Below are 24002 nucleotides of genomic sequence, written 5' to 3'. Positions count from 1 at the left end.
AATTATATTATCCGGAGGGCAGGGTATATAGCTCAGTGGTAGAGCGCATGCTGAGCATTGATGAAGTCCTGGGTTCGATCCCCATTGCCTCCATTAAAATAGATCAATAAACAAATTGTATTATGGGGACCCAACAGTATTTGTACTTTCAAAATTTGATGCTTTTTAATGAACTTGTAAAACTCTCAGGTTAAGTAGCTAAACAAATAAGCTGGCTCGGTGAAAAGTTACCGGCTTCCTTTGAAGGCAAACGTGTATGAAAAAGAAGAGAGTTTAGTGACGTCATCTCTGCTTTACAAAAAAAAACCGTAAGGATAAATGGACCGAATCAGGAAACGTGATCACTTCCGTTTAGCGGCGTCACTATGGAAATACTTGTGATTGCCTAAAATCTATAGAAACAATTTTCGCGGTAAAGATCAATCCGTTTGGGCTTCTCATTTCTTGCGATGAAAATCTACACAATTTAAAGTACTTAAACGAGTGAGGGAAAAGCAGAGAAGGCAGGATTCAGACAGTCTCACGCTGAGGGAAAATAGTGCCACCTGCTGGTAATCATGTACCACTTTTTTTTTTCATTAGAAAAAGGCGCTGAAACATTTAAAAAATAATTTTTAAATGTTAAATGTTAACAATTTTTAAAATTTAAACTTTAAAATAATTTTTAAATTTTAAATGTAAAATTGAAAAGCATGGAACACATTTTTAAAAATTCAGTGTAATTAAATAACACAACAAAAAAGAGTCTACAGCCTCGATCTTTTTCTCTCCTTCCCTTTTCCTGCTCCACGGAGGTAAGTAAGCACTTCCATCTTTCTAGCTGCTTTCTTGTATTCATCTTTACTTGATCTGCGTTCTTTTTCTGTGTGTGATGCTTTTATCATGTGACAAATTCTGAATCGCTAGTATTTCATCGAGGATTGGCCTCTATATTCATCAGGAATATTGGTCTGTGGTTTTTGTTCCTAGTCCACATCCTTATCAAGCTTTGGAAGCAGTGTAATTCTGACAGCAAAAAAAAAAAAAAAAAAAAAGGGAAAAAAAAAAGAAAAAGAAAAAAAAAGAGTTTGGAAGTGTTTTCTTTTCTTCAATATTTTGGAAGGATTTGGAAAGATTGGCACTAGTTCTTCTTCAAATTCTTGGTGGAATTCACATGTAAAGCCACCCGGTCTTGGGCTTTTCTTGTCAATATTTACTTAATATATTTAGGAGCTCCAATGTCAGTTGCATAAAATTTACTGTTGTTAAATCCTCCTGCTGAATTGACCCTTCAATATTATATAATGATTTCTTTGTCTCATGTTAAATTTTGTGCTTGAATTCTGTTTGGTCGTCTGTTATCAGTGTAGGTACTGTTGCTGGAAAGTCAGCCTCTGCACCCGGAAAAGCAAATTCAAACTCGGAGGCAGAGTTTTGGGAGCCAAGAGTAGAGCCACTGACTGCTTTGCCCGGCAGAGGGGAGTCACAGCAGGCTAGAGTCTTGGAAACTGTGAATCCATCTTGGGGTTGGGGCTTGGTGATTATGTAGGCAAACGGGACAGAGCGTATCAGTGATAACCAATAATACGGTCTTTTACAAAAGTTTATCCTGTGTCATGAGAACTTCTGGAGGTCTGTTAAGTAGGTCGTTGCCCACAGCCTTGGCATTGCCAGGTCTGAGTCCTCTGGTGTCATGGGCTCTCTTGGAGGATCTGGATGTTGCTTCAATGTTACTGTTTCACGACCTTCTTTCTGAAAAACAGCTTCTGGGTTTTGGATACAAGTTATTTAGGGTAGGGCGTAAATCATAGGGTTGGGGTTGCTAAGCAAGTAATCATTCACGCAAGTTAAAAATAGCAGAAGGGAAAAACAGGCTAGTCAGTTACAAAGAACTCCAAGAAAACAAGTTTATCAATCACAGCGAATTCTGTCTCTTAGCATCAGGGAAGCCATCGTGCCTGTGACTCCTTCACTACCTGTGCTCATGTTTGATTTTCATTTTTATGGAATATATTTTTCCATCCCCTCCTTTTCATGTGTCATGATAGCTAAACAAAATCTCTTTAGGTAGAATATAGTTGGCTTTTTAATAAATTCATTCAATCACTCTCTGTCTTTAATTAGAAATTTTAATCTGTTCAGATTCAGGGTATTTACTGATATTTAAAAACTTACTACTACCATCTTACTGTTTTTTTTTCTTCTTCTTGACTGTTTTGTAGTTTTCTTGTTCCTTTCTTTCTTGATGTCTGTCTTTGTGAATTTATGGTTTCCTGTAGTAATGAGTTTGTTTTTCTTTCCTTTTCTTGTGTGTCTACTGTACGTCTTTCCAAGATCATTAACATCGATTTAGTTTAAAAAATAAATCAGAAAATAAAGCAAAACACATTCTTAATATAGCAAAATCATCAAGACTCCCATGTGCAAATAGATACTTGTTATATCATATTGGAAAGTGTTTTATTTACTATAATAAGAACCAAATTTAAAGAACTTAATAAACATTTACCTATATGTATATCTATATATAGAAAATGCTTAATCTGCCTAAGAGATTTTAAAAAAGAGAATATTTACTGGCCAGAAGTATATTTTTGGTAGGTTGGATAATGTCATTATTTTACTATTGTAAGAAAATTATTTCTCATTTTAATTCATAAGTATAATTCTAATCTGAACCTTAACATGCTTTTTTCAGAAATGTGGCCCTGGAAACTTGTACTAATATTTATCTTGATGAATAGCTTGTGAGAATAGCTAGCAAAATTTTGAAAATTGAGAGTCAAGAGAAATGATTAGTACCACACAGTAGATAAATCCACAAGAAAGCTAAAATTATTAACACTGTGTCTAAATGGAACATTGATAGATAGGCCATGGGAACAACAAGAAAAAGTCTATAAATATATCCAAGTACAAAATGGAATTTTATATGTAATGGAAGTGGGTTTTCAGAATAATAAAGAGGACTCTGGTTTCAAAACCTATTATAAAAAATTGTAACTCATAACTCTTACACATATAGCAAGAAAATTCCCAATGGAAATATGTGGCTATGAATGGTCAGTTCAGTTAGTTAGCCTCTGTAGTATTTATGTATCAAAGAATGATGAAATCCAATGTTGGACTAGGGATGGGGGAAACAGAACTCTCATGCCATGTGACCAAGACTCCTTTCTTGATCAAAAGTTAGTCAGGCTCCTCTAGCCCTCATTCTGACGAGGCTCTCACCTTGGCATTCCATATCCATTTCATCCTTGACCGATGTACATAGTCCAGTTTTAGCAAAAATGCTGCCAAGTCAGTTTAGAGAGAATTCCCATCCTTGATCTTCATCTCTCACCTTTGACGTCTAATTCCTTGGACTGTCTTCAGCAAGAATCCTGTTAGGTCAGCTTAGTAAGAATCCTGCTGCATTTGACATCTCCCGCTAATCATTTTCCATCCATGTATTCGCTCACTCGGCTCATTAGCTGTAAGTCCCCAGCTTTCTCTGCTGTATTCGGAGTTGAGTTTGGCCTCTCTGCCCTATTGCAACCATCTTGAATAAAGTCTTTCTTAACCATTGTAGTAAGTGTCAGAATAGCTTTTTCTTTAACAAATCCTAGTGGGAGCATAAACTAGCACAGCCTTTCGGGAGGCTTGTTGTTAACATCTACCAACATATATTTTAATGTAGCAATTCTAGACTGTAGTATTTGTATCACAGAGAAAAATGCAAATATGCGAAGAAGAATAGACGCAAATATTTACTACACATTTACAATAATGAAAATTGGAACAAACTAAACATCCATGACAAGGGTTTTTATTAAATGAAAGTAATTCCCCTCCGCTAAAATACCATGTAGGCAAGAAACAGCAGGATGTAGTTCTAAATAGTTTGACCTGACTACATGATTACACCTTAATTAAGGGTCAAAACAAGTTGTAAATATGCAGAAAAGAAGAATAGCTTCCTTTTTTAAAAATGTATTCATGTAGTGGCCTGCACTGAATAATGAATAATGAAATTTTTACTGTTTTCTTTATCGTATATAAATATATTTCAACATTGTGCTTTAAATTATACAAAAACACAAGGTCAGTTTAATCAAAAGTGTAGTGTTTGAGTGTTAGCAGAGAGAGGGACCCTAATTAGGACGGTGTGTTTTTTGCATAATTAAAAACAATGTTGAAATACATTTATATACAAGAAAAAACACAGGAAATACTCCATTAAGTACTGAAGGAACAATGTGTTCTCGACAGCCTTGTTCAGCTCAGAATTGAAGGTGCATGAAAAAACGTTGCAAAGCAGATTGAATATTTTGCTAGACTTCAGTCATGAGGAGGGCCATCTAGTTTGCATAAAACAAACATGGTTGGGTTATGTTGACCTAAATAAAAATCGCACGATGTGAGAGTGAAGGAGAATCAATAAATGGCTGCACTTAGGCTGACAGATTGCTTATTCTTATGCTCGCACTTAAAATGGTCAACTGACCTGACTGACCGGTCGCTACTCAGAGCTCCAGAACCATTGCTAAAACTAAAGCTAGTGATCTTACTGTTTCTAGTTTATTCCAGTCATTAAAAGTAATGATCATGCTTGGTCTCTGGGTCCTTCTCCAAGGAGGTCACAGGACTGTAACCTTAGAAAACAGTCTGAATTACCAGAGGACCACACCTTGAGTGCTTACGGGATAAAGAAATCTAACCGCTGGCCTCTACAGAGTTGGTCGCCTGGAGGCATCATGTTCTGTGTCTTCTGATGAGAAAATGATTCTGTTGCTTGTTATGGATGCTTTATTGTTCGAGCTATGGCTGTATAACCGCCCACCCCATCCCCAAGGTGGGCTCAGTTTTGAAGGCACTAGCCTGACAGAGCAGTAAAATCGCCTCTTTCCTTCTAAGCTCCAAGCCCTTGTCTCTGGGTTATTTGGTTCGTCATGAAAGGGGGCTGATCTCTCGTCAACAAGAGTTGTGGGTTAAGTTTTATTTGGGGCAAAATGAGGACAATAGCCCAGGAGGTATCACCTCTGATAGCTCTGAGACACTATTTTGAAGAGGCAGGGGAAACTCAGCGTTATACATTGACGCAGGAAAACAGATGTGGGGCACGAGGAGGGCCGTGTCCCAGGCTTCATTTGAGCCCCTGGGACTTGCCCCGCCAAGCGTGGGTCCTCGGCTTCACGCAGGAAAGAATTCAAGAGCCAGCCACAGTTGAGTAAAGGTAGGTTTACTCAGAGAGATACATTGAAAGGCAAGAGAAAGGCCACGAGGTGTGGGGGTTGGGTGCTCAGAGTAAAAGCAGGTACACACTCCATAGGCAGGGTGCGGGCGGTCTCCGAAGAGGGAGAGAGAGGGGCAGCCTTGGGGCAGCCTTGAGGCGCCGTGTTGTTGATTTTTATGGGCGTGGTGGTTTCATATGCTGATAAGTGGAAGGACCAGTCTAAGGGGAAGGGGCTGGGATTCCCAGGAAGTTGGCCATTTCCCATTCTTTGACCTTTCGTGGCCAGCCTCGGGACTGCCATGGTGCCTGTGAGCGCGTTATTCACCATGTTAATATATTACAATGGGCATGTAATGAAGCTCAAGTTCTGCTAGAAGTTAAATCTCTCATCATCCTGAGCCTCAAGGCCTCCTGGGGGTTGAATCTTTCACCATTTTGATGTTAATTGCTGTGGCCTTCCTTGAATGGCTGTGCCCTGCCCCCTTCCTGTCTCCATATGATCAGGCACACATTCAGGTAGAGGTTTGCAACTAGTCAAGAGGAGCAGACGTTGCTGTTAATGACTTTAGTGCTTTTCCAGATATGAGGAGACAAGAATTCGGGCTCATAAAATCTTATTCTGAAAACATTTAACTATCTGAAGGCTGGTTCTGCCAGTTTTCCCAGAGCACAGAGTGCCTCATTCCTGATTTCCACCCTGAACTCCTTTCAGGGTGTGTTGGAGGTCAGTGGCTGCAGCGGCTCGTGATTTAATCCAAGCAGAGGTAGGTGGCAAGTGCCAACGTGATTCTATCCTTGTACGGGCGGGTGGCAAGTGACAATTTGTAGTTGGCAGTTATCAGTTCATTGTATAATCATATGATTAGTGTTAGCGTTTGGAGTTCAAGGATTTTTACATAGAAAGTCATGGCGAACACAAGTTCATGTGCCAGATGCACAGTGAGGCCAAGTAAGACAAAGCATCAGGGTTGGGAGCAGATAAGGGATCACTGCAAATGCTGAACTTGGCGAACCGGTGGCTTGTACTCTAAAGGCTCCAACTCCCCAGTGGTTTTCAGGGAAGAGTTTTTCTAGGCAAAATTGGGGGTAGGGGTGGGGCTGCAGGGTGTGTGACTTTGGTTGGTGGTGAGGTGACAGAGTGGTGTTCAGGAATCTTGCGCCCAGCCTGAAGTTAACCATACTCCACCTGGGTCGGGTAGGGTGGCCTTAGTTCCTCCAAAGAACTCAAAGATGCTGTTTGAATATCCCTTGAGGGGGAACCAGGTCCCACGCTTCACAGCTGCACTATTGTTTCTTGACTGCTCTGGCTTCATGTCTACATTCCTTCACTTCCTTGATTAATAATTGTATAAAACTGCTGTTTGAAACTCAAGAAAGGCCAGAAGGTTGAAGACTTTTTTTCCTACAAGGTTGCTGGGGACTCAGAAAGGCTTCTGTACCCAGGAGGGCACAGCAGGGTCCTGCTTGGTTTCAAAATTGCAATAAATCAAAAGACACTCTGTTCAATTATGACCAAACTTATGAACATACTTTTGAAAAAATATACTATTTGTCCATCACAGAGGAAGCCCACGTATGACAAGCAGATTAATGTATGGAAAGAAGGAAAATTTTATTCCATTAGGACATGTTCTCAAGACCCTCAGTATTTAGCAAACTGGACAATCCAATTTCTGCCAGGAGTTTCCCCAGCTTTGCCCGGGAACGCCCACCTAGGCCAGGTATGGAGAGGGTGGAAGACCCCATCTGGGGTCCAAAGTACACGCATTTTCTTTCCATGCGTATTTCCACCCTGCAGCACTTAAGTACTTGCACGTTTCAGTCACCGAAAGGCGCGCCAGAAACGTTGGGAAGTGGACTCTTTCCCAGCCGCACCGCCCTCCTGGGCGCCCAGGGCTCGCTGTGCGCATGTGCGGCCGGGCCCCGCCTCTGCGCTCTGGCGCCGCGGGCCTGGGAGCGCGACTTCCGGGAGCCCGGTCGGCGCAGGCGCGGGAGCTGCGCGAGGAGCGGGGACTTCGCGTGGCCCAGAGCTGCGCTGGCGTCGCTGTTCTTGTGGCGGGAGCGGCCGCGGGAAGCCCTCCGGCGCGGCGGGAGCCTGGCGGGGGCCCGGAGCCCGGGGGAGTCGGTGAGGCCCTCCGCGTCCGGCCTCGTCCGGGGGCGGGCGCGCGGGGCGGGTTGGGGGCGTGTGGGGGCCGTGAGCCCAGGCCCGCGGCGGCCTGACGCGGGGAGGCCGGTGCGCGCGGGGGGTGGGGTGGGGGCGCGGAGCGCGGGGCCGGCGCGGGCCGCGAGCAGCCCGGCAGGTGGGGGGTGGGGGGTCTGCGGGGCCGGCCCTGCGTGGGAGCCAGAGAGACTGGGCGAATTCCACCTGTGTCACCTGTAGCTGGGGCCGGGAGCAGTGACCTGGGGGGGGGGGTCAGGTCGCCCCCGTGCAAATGAGGCTAAAAAATGTCTGCTTTAAAACTGTGCTCCACACTGGAGTTTCACACATTGTAAAATGACTGTAACTCAATTAAAAAATGTAAAGGGGGGGAGGGTGAAGCTCAACTGGTAGAGTACGTGCTTAGCATGCACGAGGTCCTGGGTTCAACCCCCAGTAACTCCTCTGACGATAAACAATAAGTAAACCTAACCCCCCCCCCACCAAAAGGCAATTAAAAATATTAAAAAAAAAATTCGCACTCTCAAAAAAATAATAATACCCCCCTCTCCCGCGAAAGAATGTCTGCTTTATGGCGTTGAGGTGAGAGTTAGGAATGCGATCAGTTGTAAAGGGACTTAGCGAAGTGCCGGGGACTAAGTCCCGCAGAAGCGATACCGCTGTTGGGTTTAGAAGACACTTGGATCCCTTCATTGTGTTTACATAAGCTTCATAACTGCTCTTGCTATCGGTGTCACCATCTGCATTAAACACACATAAAACAGATCTGAGTCTCAGGTGGCCAGGGTGGTCCTGAGTTTGAGAGGGCAGGTGACTTCTCCAGGCTCACCTGATGGTGAGAGTCAGGAGTGGAACAGCGCATCCATACAGTTAAGTCATCAGAAGAAACTTCTCGAGGCTCCCTTCTCAGAAGCTGCAGCCCACTTAAAAGAATACGTTGTTTAGAAACCTGCCTTTAAGCGCTCTGTACTTTTTACTTTTTATTGAGCTTTTAGTGGAGTCTTTAACTCAAGGGGTAAAAGTTTTGCTAGAGAAACACATAAAGCATGCATTTGGCTTTTTTTCTGTTAATTTTTGCTGAAATACTGTCATCCTTTGGTATTTTAATCATGTTGTTAGTTTTTTATTTTTATTGTTCAAATCAATAGACAAAATTATTTTACCGCAATAAGAAGTGATAGGTTTAAGTCCCACGATCATTTGAAACAGGAAAAAGGACAGGTGGTGCTTCCCCAGGGTCCTTCCCTTCCCTTTTCAGAGGCCAAAGGGAGGCTGCTCCTCAGCTGGGTGCGGAGGTGGTGGGAGGTGGATGCAGGGAGTGTAAGGCAGGCCTGGTGTCCTGACCCTGTCCTCTTTCTGTCCCCTCAGCTGAATCTTCACAGTCCTCCGCAGTCTCCCAAGAGCTGCAGAAAATGAGCATATTTGAGGTGAGCCCTTTATTCATTCCCCACTTTGTACTGTGATGGACTTAACTCTTGATTTCAGATTGCTCTGATCTTGTGTTACACTTCCATTGCCAAGGGAAGTTATTTCCCTTTTATAATCAGCTTGGTAAGACTTTACTTGAGTCATGACTGAACGCTGAATTACGAGTCCTTTTTTATGTTTATTGGTGTAGAAGTATACTTTTTTTTTAACTGTACAAATATTAGAGGTAGCTTAAATGGATTTTAGAATGTTAACTAACTCTTGAGTCCCTGCTTGCTCGTAGGTGTGAGTTTTTTCGTTTTTGTTTTTAGATTTGTAACTGACATCGTTTTGCTATTATATTTGAATTTTTATTCCTGTCATCAGCAACTAGATTAGCCCATAATGTTATTTTCTTACATCCCTGAGCAGTTCTGGTGTCATGGTTATACTAGTCTTATTGGGGCACTTTTCTTTTCTCTTTCCTTCTCCCTTTGCCTCCCTTCCCCCTTTCTTTCTTCCTTTCACCTATCTGTCCATCTTTCTAATTCCTATGAGAAAATCACTTGTTACAGATTTCATGAAACTCATCTCTAAAACTGGACTTGATGAGTACTTCTGCTTCTTGTGTGTAGATGTAGGTAATTGAGTCACTTTATTTAAACAACCATAGATCTAATCTGTTTTTTTTTTATTACAACATTTTTAGAGAAAATATAGCTGTGATAGTATTCTCTTCTTATACCTGTTGTTGTATCTGGATTTCTTCTTTTTGTTTGTTGAATTTTTTTACTTTCATTCAGGGAATGCTAATCAGGAAACAACCAATGTGTTGGTGATTGGCCCTGTCAGAAATCTGGATTTTTCAGGGTCTGGGGATGGGCTTGTAAATTTGTAGCAGAAGTAGATTCTAAATACCAAGAGTTGAGGGAGCAGACCCTCAAACCGTTTTGCTGGTTGCAACTTGAGTACACCAGCTGTCGATTTCTTTTTCAGGTAGGTAGCATATTATCTGACTCTCAAATCTAAGCAGCAAGCCAACTCATTGAAGTCTGTTATCATTTTGATTTAATTAATGTGGTGCAAGGTATGAATAAAGGTTATTATTGTTATTTCTAATGGAGTATTTTTTTTGTCAGAATATACTTTCTCCACTGAACTGTCTTCAGTTAAATAAATGTGTGTGCACACACGGATGTGTGTGTTTATCACTTTCGGACTTCACATCTTTCGACTTGGGTCTTTCATTTTTGTTAACATCATGCACTGTCTTCATTAGTGGCTGTACGGTATGTCTTGAAATCAATAGCGTTGCTCTTACAACTCTGTTCTTTTTCAAAATTGTTTTCATGTTTTAGGTTGTTTGGTTTTCTTTGTAAATATTAGAGTCAGCTTGTGAGCCTACAAATATAAGCTTTTGATTGTGATTGTATTAAGTCTGAGGATCCCTTTGTGGAGAACCGAAATCTCCACCATATTGAATCTCCTCGTCTGTGAATTCAATATTTATCTGTTTACTAAGGTGTTTAGAGATATTTGAGCTGAGAAAGGACATGACCTGACTCGTAATTTAATAACTCTGAGAGTGGACCCTTGTGAGGCAGTAGTGGAGACAGATGAGTTAGCAGGCTCCTTCAGTACTCCTTTCAAGAAATGATGCTGTTAGCAGTTGTTCTTTGAAGTGATCAAATTCTGGATGGATTTTGAAGTCATTGCCAAAAGTATGAATACGCCTGTTTCCTTAGGGCCTTGCAGATAAAAAGTGTATACTGTCAGGCATTTTGGATTTTGGATAATGTGTAAAACTTTCCAGTTTTTGTCTGAAATTCTGAACCATAAACATGACAGGAATTAGTTCCAAAGGTATTTCCCATGTCACCTAATTTGAATTGTTCAGATTGATGAGAAATGTGCTTTCACAGATGTCAGTGTCATTCGAGGACGTGACTATGGCGTTCACCCAGGAGGAGTGGCGGCACATGAGCCCTGCTCAGAGGACCCTGTACCGAGACGTGATGCTGGAGAACTACCGCCACCTCGTCTCAGTGGGTGAGCTCCTCTGCCGCGCGCTCTCCCTGGAGTGCGATTGTTTTTCTGTTTCTTCTTCTTTTTAAAAAATCACCTATATTGAGGTATAATTAACAGAAAATAAAATTCAGCAAATTTCTTGGTATAATTCAGTGAATTTTGAAAAGTGTATACAGCTGTATCACCAAAATCATGATACAGATTATTTCTGTCATATAAAAATTTTCCTTATGGCCTTTCTTAATCAGTCCTCTCTTCTGACCCATTTTCTGATAATCACTGGTCCTCCTTCTGTTTCAATACTTTCGCCTTTTTTGAAACTTGATACAAATGGAATCCCACTTTATGTACTGTTTATGGCATGGCTTCTTTCCCTTGGCATAATTGTTTTGAGACTCATGGATCTGTATTCTTTTTATTGATGGCTAGTGTCCCGTTCTATGCCGTATATTATCAATTGTTGGTGAGACATTTATGTCCTTTTCTGTTTGGTGCCGTCATAAATAAAGCTGCTATGAATATTCAAGTCCAAGCCTGTGTGTGACCGTATTTTCATTCCCTTGTTTAAAGAACCTGTAAGTGGTTTCCTGGGTCTCACGGCAAGGATTTGTAACTATGGGATACCTCGTTTTATGGTGCTTTGGTTTATTGAAGTTTCTAGCTTTACGTTTTTTTCCATGCGGAACATTTGTGGCAACCCCCTCCATGGCCCATGTCTGCTGGTGCCGGTTTTCCACCGGCATTGGCTCCCTGCATGTCTCTGTGTCATTTGGCAATGCTCACAATGTTTTAGCCTCTTTCATGACTGTTTGTTGGGGTGATCTGCATGTTTGGTCGCGGTGTAGATGTTTTGGGGCGTGATGAACTGCACCCATATGGGATGACAAGCTTCATTGTTAAGTGTCATGTCTGCTCCACTGACGGGTGGCCGTTCCGCCATCTCCCTCCCTCTCCTCAGGCCTCCCTGTTCCCTGAGGCACAGAGATATTGGAATTAGCCCAATTAATAACTGCAGTGGCCTGTGAGGGTTCAAGTGAAAGGAAGAGTCGCATGTGTCTTACTTGAAAGTAAAATCTAGAAACCCTTAGTGAAAAGTCTGCTGAAAGGTGAGCTAGCCCGACAGCTAGGCTTCCTGCAGCGAACTGTCAGCCACGTTGTGAGCGCAAAGGAAAAATTCCTGAAGAAAAATAAAAGTGCCAGGAGCAGTGAACTCGTGAATGATAAAGGTGAAACAGCCTCACTGCTAATTGGAGAAAGCATTAGAGTCCTGGATCGAGGTCAAACATTCCCTGAAGCCAAAGCCTAATTCAGAGCAAGGCCCTAAGTCTCTTCAGCTCTGTGATAGGCGAACAGGTAAGGAAGCTGCAGAAGAAGAGTTTGAAGCCAGCATAGGTTGGTTCATGTGCTTTAAGGGACAAGGCCATCTGTCTAAGAGGGACGTGCCGGGGGAGCAGGGAGTGTGGATGTAAAAGCTGCAGCAGGTTACGCAGAAGGTTTAGCTGAGACAGTAGATGAGACAGTCTTCTATTGGAAGAAGATGCCATCTAAGGCGAAGTCAATTAGTGGCTTCAAAGCTTCAAGGGACAGACTGACTCTCTTGTTTGGGGCGAATGCAGCTGGTGACTTTATCTTGAAGCCAGTGCTCGTTTACCATTGAAATCCTAGGGCCCTTAAGATTATGCTGAATCTGCTTTGCTTGTGCTCTGTGAATGGAACAGCAGAGCCCGGATGATGGCACGTCTGTTGACCTCATGGTACTGAGTATCTTTAGCCCACTGTCAGACCTCCTGCTCAGAAGGATTGCTTTCAGAATATGCTCGTTGACAGTGTACTTCATCACTCAGGAGCTCAGATGGAGATGTGCAGTGAGATTGGTGTCGTTTTCATGCGTGCTAACAGCATCCATACTGCAGCCCGTTCTTCAAGGAGGCGTTTTGACTGTCAAGTCATATTCTTTGAGAAATACATTTTGTGGCTGCCATAGATAGTGATTGCTCTGATGGGTCTCTGCAAGGTTGATTGATCTTTCCTGGGAAGGGCTGACTGTTCCAGACGCCGTAAGAGCACTTGTGATTCATGGGAAGGGGTCATAATATCAACTTTAACAGGAGTGTGGGGGGATGATTTTAACACTTAGGGGCAAGTTTGAGGGGTTCAAAACGTCAGTGAAGGAAGTGTCTGCAGATGTAGTGGGAAAAGCAAGAGAATTAGAAGTAGAGCCTGAAGATGTGACTGAACTGCTGCAGTCTGGCGATAAAAACTGAATGGACAAGGACATGCTTCTTGAAGGATCAAAGTTGTCTCTAGAGGTGGAATCTGGTTCTGATGAAGGCATCGTGAAGATTGTTGAAAGAACAACAAAGGGTTTAGTTTATTACATAAACTTAGTTAATAAAGCAGTGACAGGATTTGAGAGGATTAGCTTTGAAAATTTTAAATGTAGGTAAGATGTTGTCAATTAGCTTTCCGTGTTACGTAGAAATCATTCATGAAAGGAAGAGTCAATTGATGTGACAAACTTGATTGTTCGTTGTTACCTAATTTTAAGAAGTGGGCACAACCACCCCAGTCCTTCAGTAGCCATCACCCTTAGTAGTGGCAGCCGTCAGCAGTGAGGCAGGACCCTCCACCAGCAAGGTGATTACCACTCGTGGCAGGCTCAAATGATGGTTAGTGTTTTTTAGCTATAAAGTGTTTGTTGATTAAGGTGGGTGCACTGTTTTTTAAGACGTAATATTGTTATACATGTAATCATCTACCCTGTAATGTGAACAGAACTTTTGTATGTACTGGGAAACCAAACAGTTTATTGTGATGTTCAGGTTACTGCAGCGATCTGGAGCCACACCTGCAACATCTCTGAGATATGCCAGTATATGGGGAAAAAACCAAACTGCCGAATGTTTTTAAAGTGACTGTGTCATTTTCATGGACATTTGCAACATACAGTAGTTCTAATTGCTCTGCAAGGCCGTCGTCATTTTGTGTTGTAAACCCGATGGATGGGCTTTGATCTTTTTGTTGTTGGAAGCCTCTTCTGCTACTTGGGTTTCAGTCAGCATCTGCCTTTGATGATGGTGCAGACCAGATGTGCTATGCTGTTGGGCCATTTGGATTCTTTTATGAAAAGAGTATGTTCGGATCCCTTCTCATTTGTTGACTTCTTTGTCTTATAATTCAGTTAAAGAATTCCTCTTCAATTTAATCAACTGGAAGAATTCTTTATACAATCTAGATCAAAGATTTTTATAGACTAAGATACATGTCTTAGAAATTCTTCCTCTTGATCTGCAGGAGATCGGAAGGTTGGCCTTTTTATTTGCTAATCAATAGGGTAAAAGGTTTTCATGTTGATGAAGTCCCAATTTTCATTTGCTTTACTTTCATTTTTCAGCATTTCCCCTAGTTAAGAATTCCTTGCCTAAGCGAAGGTCTTTCAGATTTTCTCTTACATTTTTCTTGCAGAAATTTTTTGGTTTAGGTTTCACATTTACATCTGACTTTTTCCCATTAATCTCTGTACATGGTGTGAAATACGGATTGTGATTGATTTTTTGCAGCTAAAGATCTAATTGCTGCATTGTTTATCCTTTGCCTGTTCAGTTGCCTTGGCACCTGTTGAGATAAATTGTCTATATATGCATAGGCTTATTTCTGAATACCATCCTAGTTTACTGATTAAAATATGTCTTCATACTGATGGTGCACTGTTCTGATTAATCTGGCTGTGTAATAGGAAGGAAAAATAACTTCCTAATTCTTTCTCTTGGCTGTTACAGGCTCTTTTCCTATGAACTGTATAGGAATTTAATTGTTTTTAAAACCCTAGTGGTATTCATATAAGAATTCTGTTGAATCTGAAGATCATTTGGGGGAAAATTTACATCTAACAGTACTGAATTTTCTGATCTGTGAAAAATCTCCTTTTCCTTAAGCTTTTAATGCTCCTTTGCAGTGTTTGTAGTTTTCAGTGTGCTTGTCTTCAGCCTGTTTTGTGAGATGTGTCCTTAAATCTTTTGATGCCGTATTTAATGATTTTTTTAAAACTTAAATTTCCAATTGTTTTTTGGAATGATACAGAATTATAGTTTATATTCGTTGATAATGTATCTTTCTATTTTGGTGACTACTTTCTTCTACTAAATGTTTTGAAGATTCCTTAGAATATTTTATGTATTAAACAGTATGATTTATAAATATAGATTTTTTGTATCATACTTCTCTCTCTGCATTTTGATTTCTATTTTTGAACAGGCTAGGATTTAATGCAAAAGAATTCATTTATTTAGCACTAAGTATGATGTTAGTCCAAGGCCTTAAGTAGCTGCTCGTTGTTGTCTATTTCTTTCCTTCGCATTCCTAGCAGCAGTATAAAATTGATGTCCTTTGAAAATTTGTAGTAGAAATCACTACAGAAGCTCTCTGCAGGAGTTTTCTTTGTCAGAAATTTTTTTTTTTAATAACACCTTTGTTGAGTTATAATTGATGTACCAAAAATTCATCTTCTTAACTTGTGTAATTCATTGCTTTTTAATATATTCACAGAGACACAGAAGTGTCTAATTTTTAATTTTAGAATCATTCCATTAAATAGTCACTTCCCATTTCTGCTCCCCACCCCCTAGCAACTACTGATGTGCTCTGTGTCTCTAGAGACTTGCCTGTTCTGGAGGCTTCATGTCAGTGGAATCACAGAATGTATATATAGCCTTTTTGCGTGGCTTACCCACTGAGCATGATCTGTTTAAAGTTCTTCAATGTCCAGGTGTGTACCAGTAATCCGGTTCAGTTTCTGGCCAAGTAATTGTCTCTATACATATGTCACATTTTGTTTACCCACTTGTCAGTTGATGGACTTTGGGTTGTTTCTATTTTGGCTTATGAACAGTGTTGCTGTGAGCAGTTGTGTAAACATGTTTGGACACACTTTTCAGTTCTCCTGGGTACAGAGTTAGGAATTACTGGGTAATAAAGTCTGTTTAACAATTTTAGGAGCTGCTAAAACAATTTTCCAAAGCTGTTGCACTGTTTTACCACCCCATGAGAATGAATGAAGGTTCCAGCTTCACATCTGTGTCAATACTTGAGAATTGTCTTTTGTTTCTTTAGTATATATATAGCCATCACAGTGAGTGTGACGTGGGATTTCATTATGGTTATGATTTGCATCTCTGTAATACTGAGCATCTTTTTGTGTGCTAATTGCTTATTGGCTGTTTGTATATATTCCTTGGAGAAATGTCTGTTCACATCCATTCTCCATTTATAATTCGGGTTCTTTGTTTTTTTATTGTTGACTTTTAGGATTTTTTATATAATATGAATACAGGTGTCTGATATTTCATTGTTCGTGTAAAGGAATGCAGCTGATTTCTGTGCATTAATCTTGTGTCCTGCTATCTTGCTGAATTCTTTTGTCAACTTGAGTAGTTTTTGTGTGGAGCTTTGAGGGTTTTCTCTGTTTAGTATCCTGTGATCCACATATAATGACAGTTTTACCTCTTCTCTTCCAGTTGGGAACCCCTTTATTTCTTCTTCTTGCCTGGTTGCTGTGCTAGGATTTCTAATACTGTGTTTAGTAGAAATGGTGAGAGTGGGCTTCCTTGTCCTCTTCCCGACGCTAGAGGGGAAGGCTTTCGGCTTTTCCCCACTGAATATTATGCTGGCTGTGAGTTTGTCATAAATAACCCTGTATTATGTTGAGATATGCTCCCTCTATATCCCCTTTGGTAAGAGTTTTTATCATACATGGGTGTTGAATTTTATCAAATGCTTTTTCTGTATGCACCTTGTAACCTAGAAATTGAATGTCCTTCCCTTCTCTCAGAGATGCTTGTCTTCCAGCACTGACGGCCAAAGCCATGAACAGGCGTTTCCCAGTGAAGGGAGTAAATGGCAGATGTCTGAGGGTCACTATTCCATTGAGTCTGTATGATTTCCCGTTGTTTCACATACTACATCATTCCTCCTACACCATCATGGCCGTGAGTGGAAGTTCCTATCCGGAGCCTTAGTTAGATCTCGGTGTATGTAGACTCCGTGAATTGTATCCCTGTGATTCGGCGTTTAAGGAGACCAGTGTCTTTTGAGATTCGGAAAAAAAAATTATGTGGTTTACTCGCCATAGGAAACATCAGCTGTGCACCATCAATGTGCAACTCCTATAACTTTGCCTTCCCTCACATTCATATGCGTTAAAGCCAGTGCAGCTGACCCAAATCCTACATCATTTCCCATTTACAGGGCGTTGTTTTACAAAACCATACGTAATCTTCAAGTTGGAACGAGGAGAAGATCCACTGTTACTAGAGGAAGAGATTCTAAAGAAGAGCCTTCCAGGTGAGTTAGTGAGTATTGTAGATAGGTCTTTAGTGAAATTAAATACAGAGTGGTCAGTTAGAGGTAGACACTGTGAAATATTTTAAACACTCTCCTTTTGGGGGATTTATATCTTGAAGGTTAGAACGAGTAGCCCTAGTGTAATGTGGTAACCAAACGTGCATGAAAAGGGATGGAGTATAAGCACATTGGTGTTCTCATCTTACAGCTAGCAATTTGGAAGGGAGACATGCAGATACGTAGATGATGACGTTAAATATAAATGGTACACGGTTTTCCATTTAAGCGTACGGTTTACTTGTCTTTCACATGGGTAATTTTCTCCCATCTTATGCAGTGCTGCCTTGGACAGAAGTCAGAGTCAGTAAATCATGTGTTTGTTCCTTATATCTGTATTGTTTCTCTGACCTGTTCAATTATCTCTGACACTAGTATTTGAAATACTAAAATTATGAATAAAAAGGCAAGCATCTCATTAAAAAAAAGAAGGCAAAAGCCATGAACAGGCGTTTCCCAGTGAAGGGAATAAATGACAGATGTGGAAAATGGAATGTTTTAATCTTATTAGTAATCTGGGAAGTACAAATCCGGATCGGATTGTAATGTAGTATGATTTTATGTGCACTCAGTTTTCAAGTGTGGAAAAATCTTTCGATACCAAGAGGGTGAGGACATAATGCATGAGGCAGCAGTATTAACTGGGAAGACCATTGGGTATTTTCTTTAAAGTTCACCAGTCATGACTCCGTCGTTCTGCTCCCAGGTTTATCCTCTGGAGACTCCTGCACATCACTAGGAGACAAAAATAAGACTCTCTTCATGCATTTGAAAAAGCCCAAATCTGGAAAGAACCTGGATGTTTATTTACCAGTGAACTTAAACTTAAAGTGTGATGTAGTAATAAACTGGGCTGTTATAAAACACTGCAGGGCAACCATGGTCTGTGAATCTAAAATCAAAATTACGCATACAAAATCGAGCAGTGAGAGTCTGCAGGTAGAATGTCATATAAATAATAGACAAAAAAACAAAGTATCTTGTTCTTTGGAATGAGAAATGTCAGAACATGAAAACACAAACTGATAAATAGTTAAAACTAACATATATGTGTGTGTAAATTATTTGGTGTGTTATAATCTACCAAAAAAAGAGTCCCCTTTTATTCCTGCATATTCTTGGATGTAATGTGTATAGTTATTGTTGTATAGTCCCACGGAATGACTCTAGAGCCAGGTAGGCGAGAGAGAGTTCATATTTATTGACGCACCAGTCAAATTTCTTTCGATTCTGAATCATGTGTGTTTGCATTGATTCTGTGCCAGTGTGTCCAAAAATGGTCTGGTTTTAGCTCTGGAGCTTACTGCTTTTTAAAGGACCACGAAGTTAGTTTATGTCAAAGAGGGATATTAAAAAGATGGGAGAAGGAGCATTCTGTTTTAGATTAAGGAGCATAAAGACGTATGAAATATGTTTTATTGAGTCTTAAATGCTATCAGTTGAAAGACAAATTTTTTTAAAATTTAGATCTTGCTAAAAAACAGTGCACGTGGTTCAGTTTTAAGACGCATCCTGATTTAAGTGTTGGTAATTTGCTTAAAAACGTGTGTGCCTCAATGTGCGTGCGTGTGTGCTCTTCGTGTATTCGTTGTCAGATGAATGGTGTAGGCAGTAATTACTGCGAGTGTGTTAATTAGTGGTGGGAAGCCCTAGGAAGGGATTGTCTTGGCCAAGGTGGATAACAGCATTGCCTCAGAAGATACCTGTATGCGCCAGCAGTGCTGAAGTTGGGGTGTAGGGTTACACAGAGATAGAACGTGAGTAGAAGGTAAGTGTTCGAAGTGAACAGTATTATTGTTGAGGAACCACTGATGGGAGACGAATAGCTGGCTAGGCTAGACCGGAAAATACTGTGGAGTTGCTGAATGGTAGCTGGAATACTTTACGTGCCTGAAGTTGGTAGAAAATGTTGTTTTCCAGAATTTGTTGTTTTCCACTGAACTCTTTATCTGTGGTATTTAGAGCGAGGTGTTGAATGCCATCTCAGGTTTTTAGCATAGGGCAGGAATTTTGTATAGAAGGTGAAACTTGCCTAGATAAGGGCAGGCAAACGTCTTGTGTGTGAGAAACTTTTCTTAGAAACGAATTAGAAAGGCTGTTTCTTGATAGGATTTTGGAAATAAGATGAAACATGATATTTAAGGATCTCAGTTAATGGAAACTGTGTATGCTGAGAAGTAGACAGGAAGCTTACGTAGAGCTTAGTCGTGATTAAGACTGTTTCAGGAAAATGAGCAATCAGACTGAAAGGGAAGACTTAATGCTTTGAGGATCAAGAGAGGTTTATTGCTGAACAACCCGGGTAGAGTGAACGCGGGTACCCGAGCGAGCATGTCGAAGTGAGTTTATTCCAGGTCAGAACGTGGCTTTCCCTCACCAGCTTCGCAGTTCTTGTACGTTTGCATTTCTGTGAGCACTTTCTGGGAGTATTTGAGCTTGACCTGTAGAATTGTTTCTTTAGTCAGAAGGAAATCAATCCACTTACGAATTTATTTTAGGGTTGATGTGTAGAAAACTGGGACTCCAGCTGGAAGCTCATGAACTGATAAGTATCCTAGCGCTGTAATTTATGTTGGGAGCTAAAAGGACCTAGATGCAGATATTCTTTCTCAATCCAAATTCTTTGAAAAATCCGTATCGACTGATTCTTTTGCAGTTTTACTTACTGCTCGTAGTCAGTCATCCCAGTCTGTCATTTTCCCGTTTCCTGGATGAACCACTGTTGAGAGCATCTATTATCTTTAACTAGTTTGTTTCCTTATTTTTAAAATGCCAACTACGTATGTAATAGTTACTGTAATTTTGCTGTCATATTTTCTCAAGGACTGTAGGAAATAAACTTGGAATTGTTTATTGTGAGGAGATTGGTGGCTAGGAACCAAATAGTCAAATACAATATAGGACGTGTGTGTGAAGGCTGCGTCCTGTAAGAAATGTGTTAAAGGCTTGTAAGACATTTTTGTTTTCTTTATTTTTACAAGACTGCCAACTTGATAACCTCTTAGAGAGAAGCCTGGCGATTCAAGGGAAAAATTTGCGGCAAGACTTTTTTACTCAACTGCGGGCTGCAGACAGAGGTGAGGAAACTTTCAGCCACAAGTCACACTGCAGGGAGCATCAGAGCACTCGCACAGAAACAGAGGCCTTTGAAACTGGAAATAAGAACTTCAGTCCTAACGCAGCCCTCACTATATCTCAGAGACTTGACACAGTTGGGAACTTCAGTCGTGATACCATAAGGAGGCAGACCTTGCGCTCTCAGACTGCCTTCAGTGCGCATCAGAGAACTGGAGTCAGGGCGAAACCCTATGGGTGTAAAGAATGTGGGAAATCCTTCCTTAGCAAAGCACACCTCATTGTACATCAGCGAATTCATACTGGGGAGAGACCTTATACGTGTAATGAATGTGGTAAAGCTTTTAACCGAATGTCATACTTCAGGGAGCATCAGAGACTTCACACAGGGGAGAGGCCCTATGAGTGTAATGAATGTGGAAAATCTTTCTCTAGGAAGTCATACTTCACTCTGCATCAGAGAAATCACACAGGGGAGAGACCCAGTCAGTGTATTGAATGTGGGAAAACTTTTAGGCAGAATTCAGTCCCTAAAAGACATCAGAGAACTCACACAGGGGAGAGGCCCTATGAGTGTACTGAGTGTGGGAAATCTTTCTCTAGGAAGTCATACTTCACTCTGCATCAGAGAAATCACACAGGGGAGAGACCCAGTCAGTGTATTGAATGTGGGAAAACTTTTAGGCAGAATTCAGTCCCTAAAAGACATCAGAGAATTCACACAGGGGAGAGGCCCTATGAGTGTACTGAGTGTGGAAAATCTTTCTCTAGGAAGGCACACCTCGTTGCGCATCAGAGAGTTCAGACTGGGAACAGTCCCTGTAAGGGTAATCTCTACAAAAAGTGTAGGAAATCCTTCTACACAAACTGTGACCTCACTGTTCATCAGAGAAGAAATGGAGGGGAGAAACTCTGTGAGTGCATTGAATGCGGGAAAGCTTTTAGCCATAATTCAACCCTACATAAACATCAGAGAATTCACACAGGACAGAAACCCTATGAGTGTAACAAATGCAAAAGATCCTTTTATACAAAGTCTTGCCTTGCTGAGCATCAGAGAATTCACGCAGGAGAGAACCCTCATGAGGGTAATAAATGTGGAAGATCCTCCTGTATAAAGTCTCACCTCACTCTGCATCAGAGAACTCACACTGGGAAGAGACTCTATGAGTGTAATAAATGTGGAAAGTCCTTTGATGTGAAGTCGCACCTCACTCTGCATCAGAGAAGTCACACAGGGGAGAAACCCAGTCAGTGTATTGAATGTGGGAAAACGTTTAGCCAGAATTCAGTCCTTAGAAGCTATCAGAGACTACACACTGGGGAGAAACCCTATGAGTGTAATGATTGTGGAAAATCTCTCTCTAGGAAGTCATACCTTGTGCATCAAAGAGTTCAGACTGGGAACAATGCCTGTAAGGGTAATCTCTACAAAGAATGTAGGAAATCCTTCTATACAAATTGTGACCTCACTGTTCATCAGAGAGGAAACGGAGGGGAGAAACTCTATCAGTGCTTTGAATGCGGGAAAGCTTTTAGCTGGAAGTCACTCCTGAAAAGACATGAGAGGATTCACACAGGGGAGAAACCCTGTGAATGTATTGAATGTGGGAAAGCTTTTCGCTGGATGTCATCCCTACAAAGACATCAGAGGTTTCACACTGGAGAGAAGCCCTATGAGTGTAACAAATGTGGAATGTCCTTCTATACAAAGCATGAGCTCACTGTGCATCAGAGACTTCACACAGGAGAGAGCGTCTATGAATGTGATGAATGTGGAAAATCTGTCTGTAGTAAGTCATACCTCATTGTGCATCAGAGAATCCACACGGGGGAGAAACCCTTTGAATGTATTGAATGTGGGAAAGCTTTTAGCCATAATTCAACCCTAAATAAACATCAGAGAATTCACACAGGACAGAAACCCTACGAGTGTAATAGATGCGGAAGATCCTTCTGTAGGAAGCCTGACCTCATTGTGCATCAGAGAACTCACACGGGAGAGACCCTATGAGTGTGATGAATGTGGGAAATCCTTCTACAGAAACTCCCATCTCACTCTGCATCAGAGAACTCACAGAAGGAACCCTATGAATGTATTGAATGTGAGACAGTGAGCCTTTAGCCAGAAGAAGCCAGACCTCAAAGGGGTTCAGGGAATTCACCCTGAAGAGAAACCCTACGTACGTGATGAACGTGGGAAAGTTTTCACCTACAAACTGAACCTTTTTGCACATTAGACCGGAAACCCCTGTGAATGTAATGGGTCTGGGGAAACTGACTGGAAGTGAAGCATCAGAGAACTCAGGGAAAACCCAATGACTATAATGGAAAACTTCTCTGCGAGAAATCAAACATCAATGAGCAAAACTCACAGACGTCCTTCGTGTTCATTGTGTGTGGCTAGTCTTGCAACCAGATTTCAGCCCTCATTGGACATGAAAGGACTCACCCAGGACATACATCCTTTAAATCAGTCGCTTATGAATGATCTTTCAGCCAGACCTCGCTGGGTGCTAGAAAAATTTACACACACACAAATCTTGTGATGATAAGGGTGTTGGAAACTTTTCTACTGCAAGGCAGCCTTCAATTTAGTTGTACTGGAATCCAGCGTAAGTGTAGTAGGAATTAAGTACTTTCTACTCAAAAACTATCATTACGCAACACTTGAGAGGATACGTTTGGACAGTTAAAATACCCTATGTTCCTATCAGCTCTTACTATCATCTCCAGTTTATATAAGAAAGACCATTGTGCCTGAATTGCCTCTTTAGGCAAGAAAGCAGTGTTTTCTGTAAGACTTGTCATGTCAGGGTCAGCAGCGAATTTAGGATAAACACTGTATTCTGTGTGTAAAGGTCACATACACAGTTGATTGGAGAACAAATCTGATTCAGTTGGAGAGCTGCTGTGAAGGTACTTACTATTTGTAAACAGAAAAGGAAGTTGTGTTTTCATTTTCCTGTAGGGCAAAAATATTTCAAAATTATCCGAGACTTTGACATACATGTTACTTAGAAGTGTGTTGTTCAGTCTGCAGATATTTTGCGATTTCTTGCTATCTTTAATTAATAATCTAGCTTCATTCTTTTGTTGTCTGAGAAAATGCTTTGTATGATTTCCACTCTAAAATTTGTTAAGTCGTGCTTTCCGACGTGCAAGTGTTGCCTTGCTCCATTAAATTTCCATCTGAGCTTGAAAATGTGTATTGTGCTGTGGCAGAATCGTCCATAAATGCTGATTAGATGTCGTTGGTCAGTGGTGCTGCTCAGTTCACCTCTGTCCTTGTTTTGACTGATGAATCCATCAAGTCCAAGTGGAAGTTCGTTCACATCTCAAACTATAATTGTTACCAGTTCTTTCCTCACCTGTTTTGATGATCTGTTTTTAGACACATACCCGGAAGGACTGTTACACGGTCTCGAGTCCGCCCCTTTGTCATTGTGTAATGCCGCTCTTTGCTCCTGATCGCTTTCCTTTTCTTAAAGCCAGCTTTGTCTGAAAGTAAAAAAGTTACTCTGGTTTTTTTTGGTTTGTTAGCATGACGTACTTTATACATCCTTTTAGTAGATCCTTATTTTTACATTCAAAGGGATTTTGTATAGGTAACATGTTTTGGGGTCTTTTTAAAAAAATCTACTCTGAGATTGTCTTTTACTTGGGATATTTAGATAATTCTCATACAGCTGCCATGTTTAAAACGGTATCTTTTCATTGTACTGTTTCATCCTTCTCTTTTTC

At 41.0% G+C, this 24002-nt stretch overlaps 1 protein-coding gene across 1 annotated transcript; it reads left to right on the top strand.

Moving 5' to 3' along the window:
• The first annotated feature begins 6821 nt into the window (after positions 1-6821).
• Positions 6822-23788, top strand: LOC105094539 (zinc finger protein 420). Its single transcript, XM_064482543.1, has 6 exons — positions 6822-6915; positions 6993-7319; positions 8721-8779; positions 10682-10808; positions 17031-17126; positions 20165-23788. Exons 1-6 carry the CDS (start codon positions 6822-6824, stop codon positions 22270-22272), a joined length of 2811 nt encoding a protein of 936 aa, XP_064338613.1. The 3' UTR covers positions 22273-23788.
• Positions 23789-24002: the final 214 nt, after the last annotated feature.

Source organism: Camelus dromedarius, chromosome 36 (genome assembly GCF_036321535.1).
Source record: "Camelus dromedarius isolate mCamDro1 chromosome 36, mCamDro1.pat, whole genome shotgun sequence".
In the NCBI taxonomy this organism is placed as follows: Eukaryota; Metazoa; Chordata; class Mammalia; order Artiodactyla; family Camelidae; genus Camelus; species Camelus dromedarius.
This window is presented reverse-complemented; position numbering and strand designations above follow the sequence as displayed.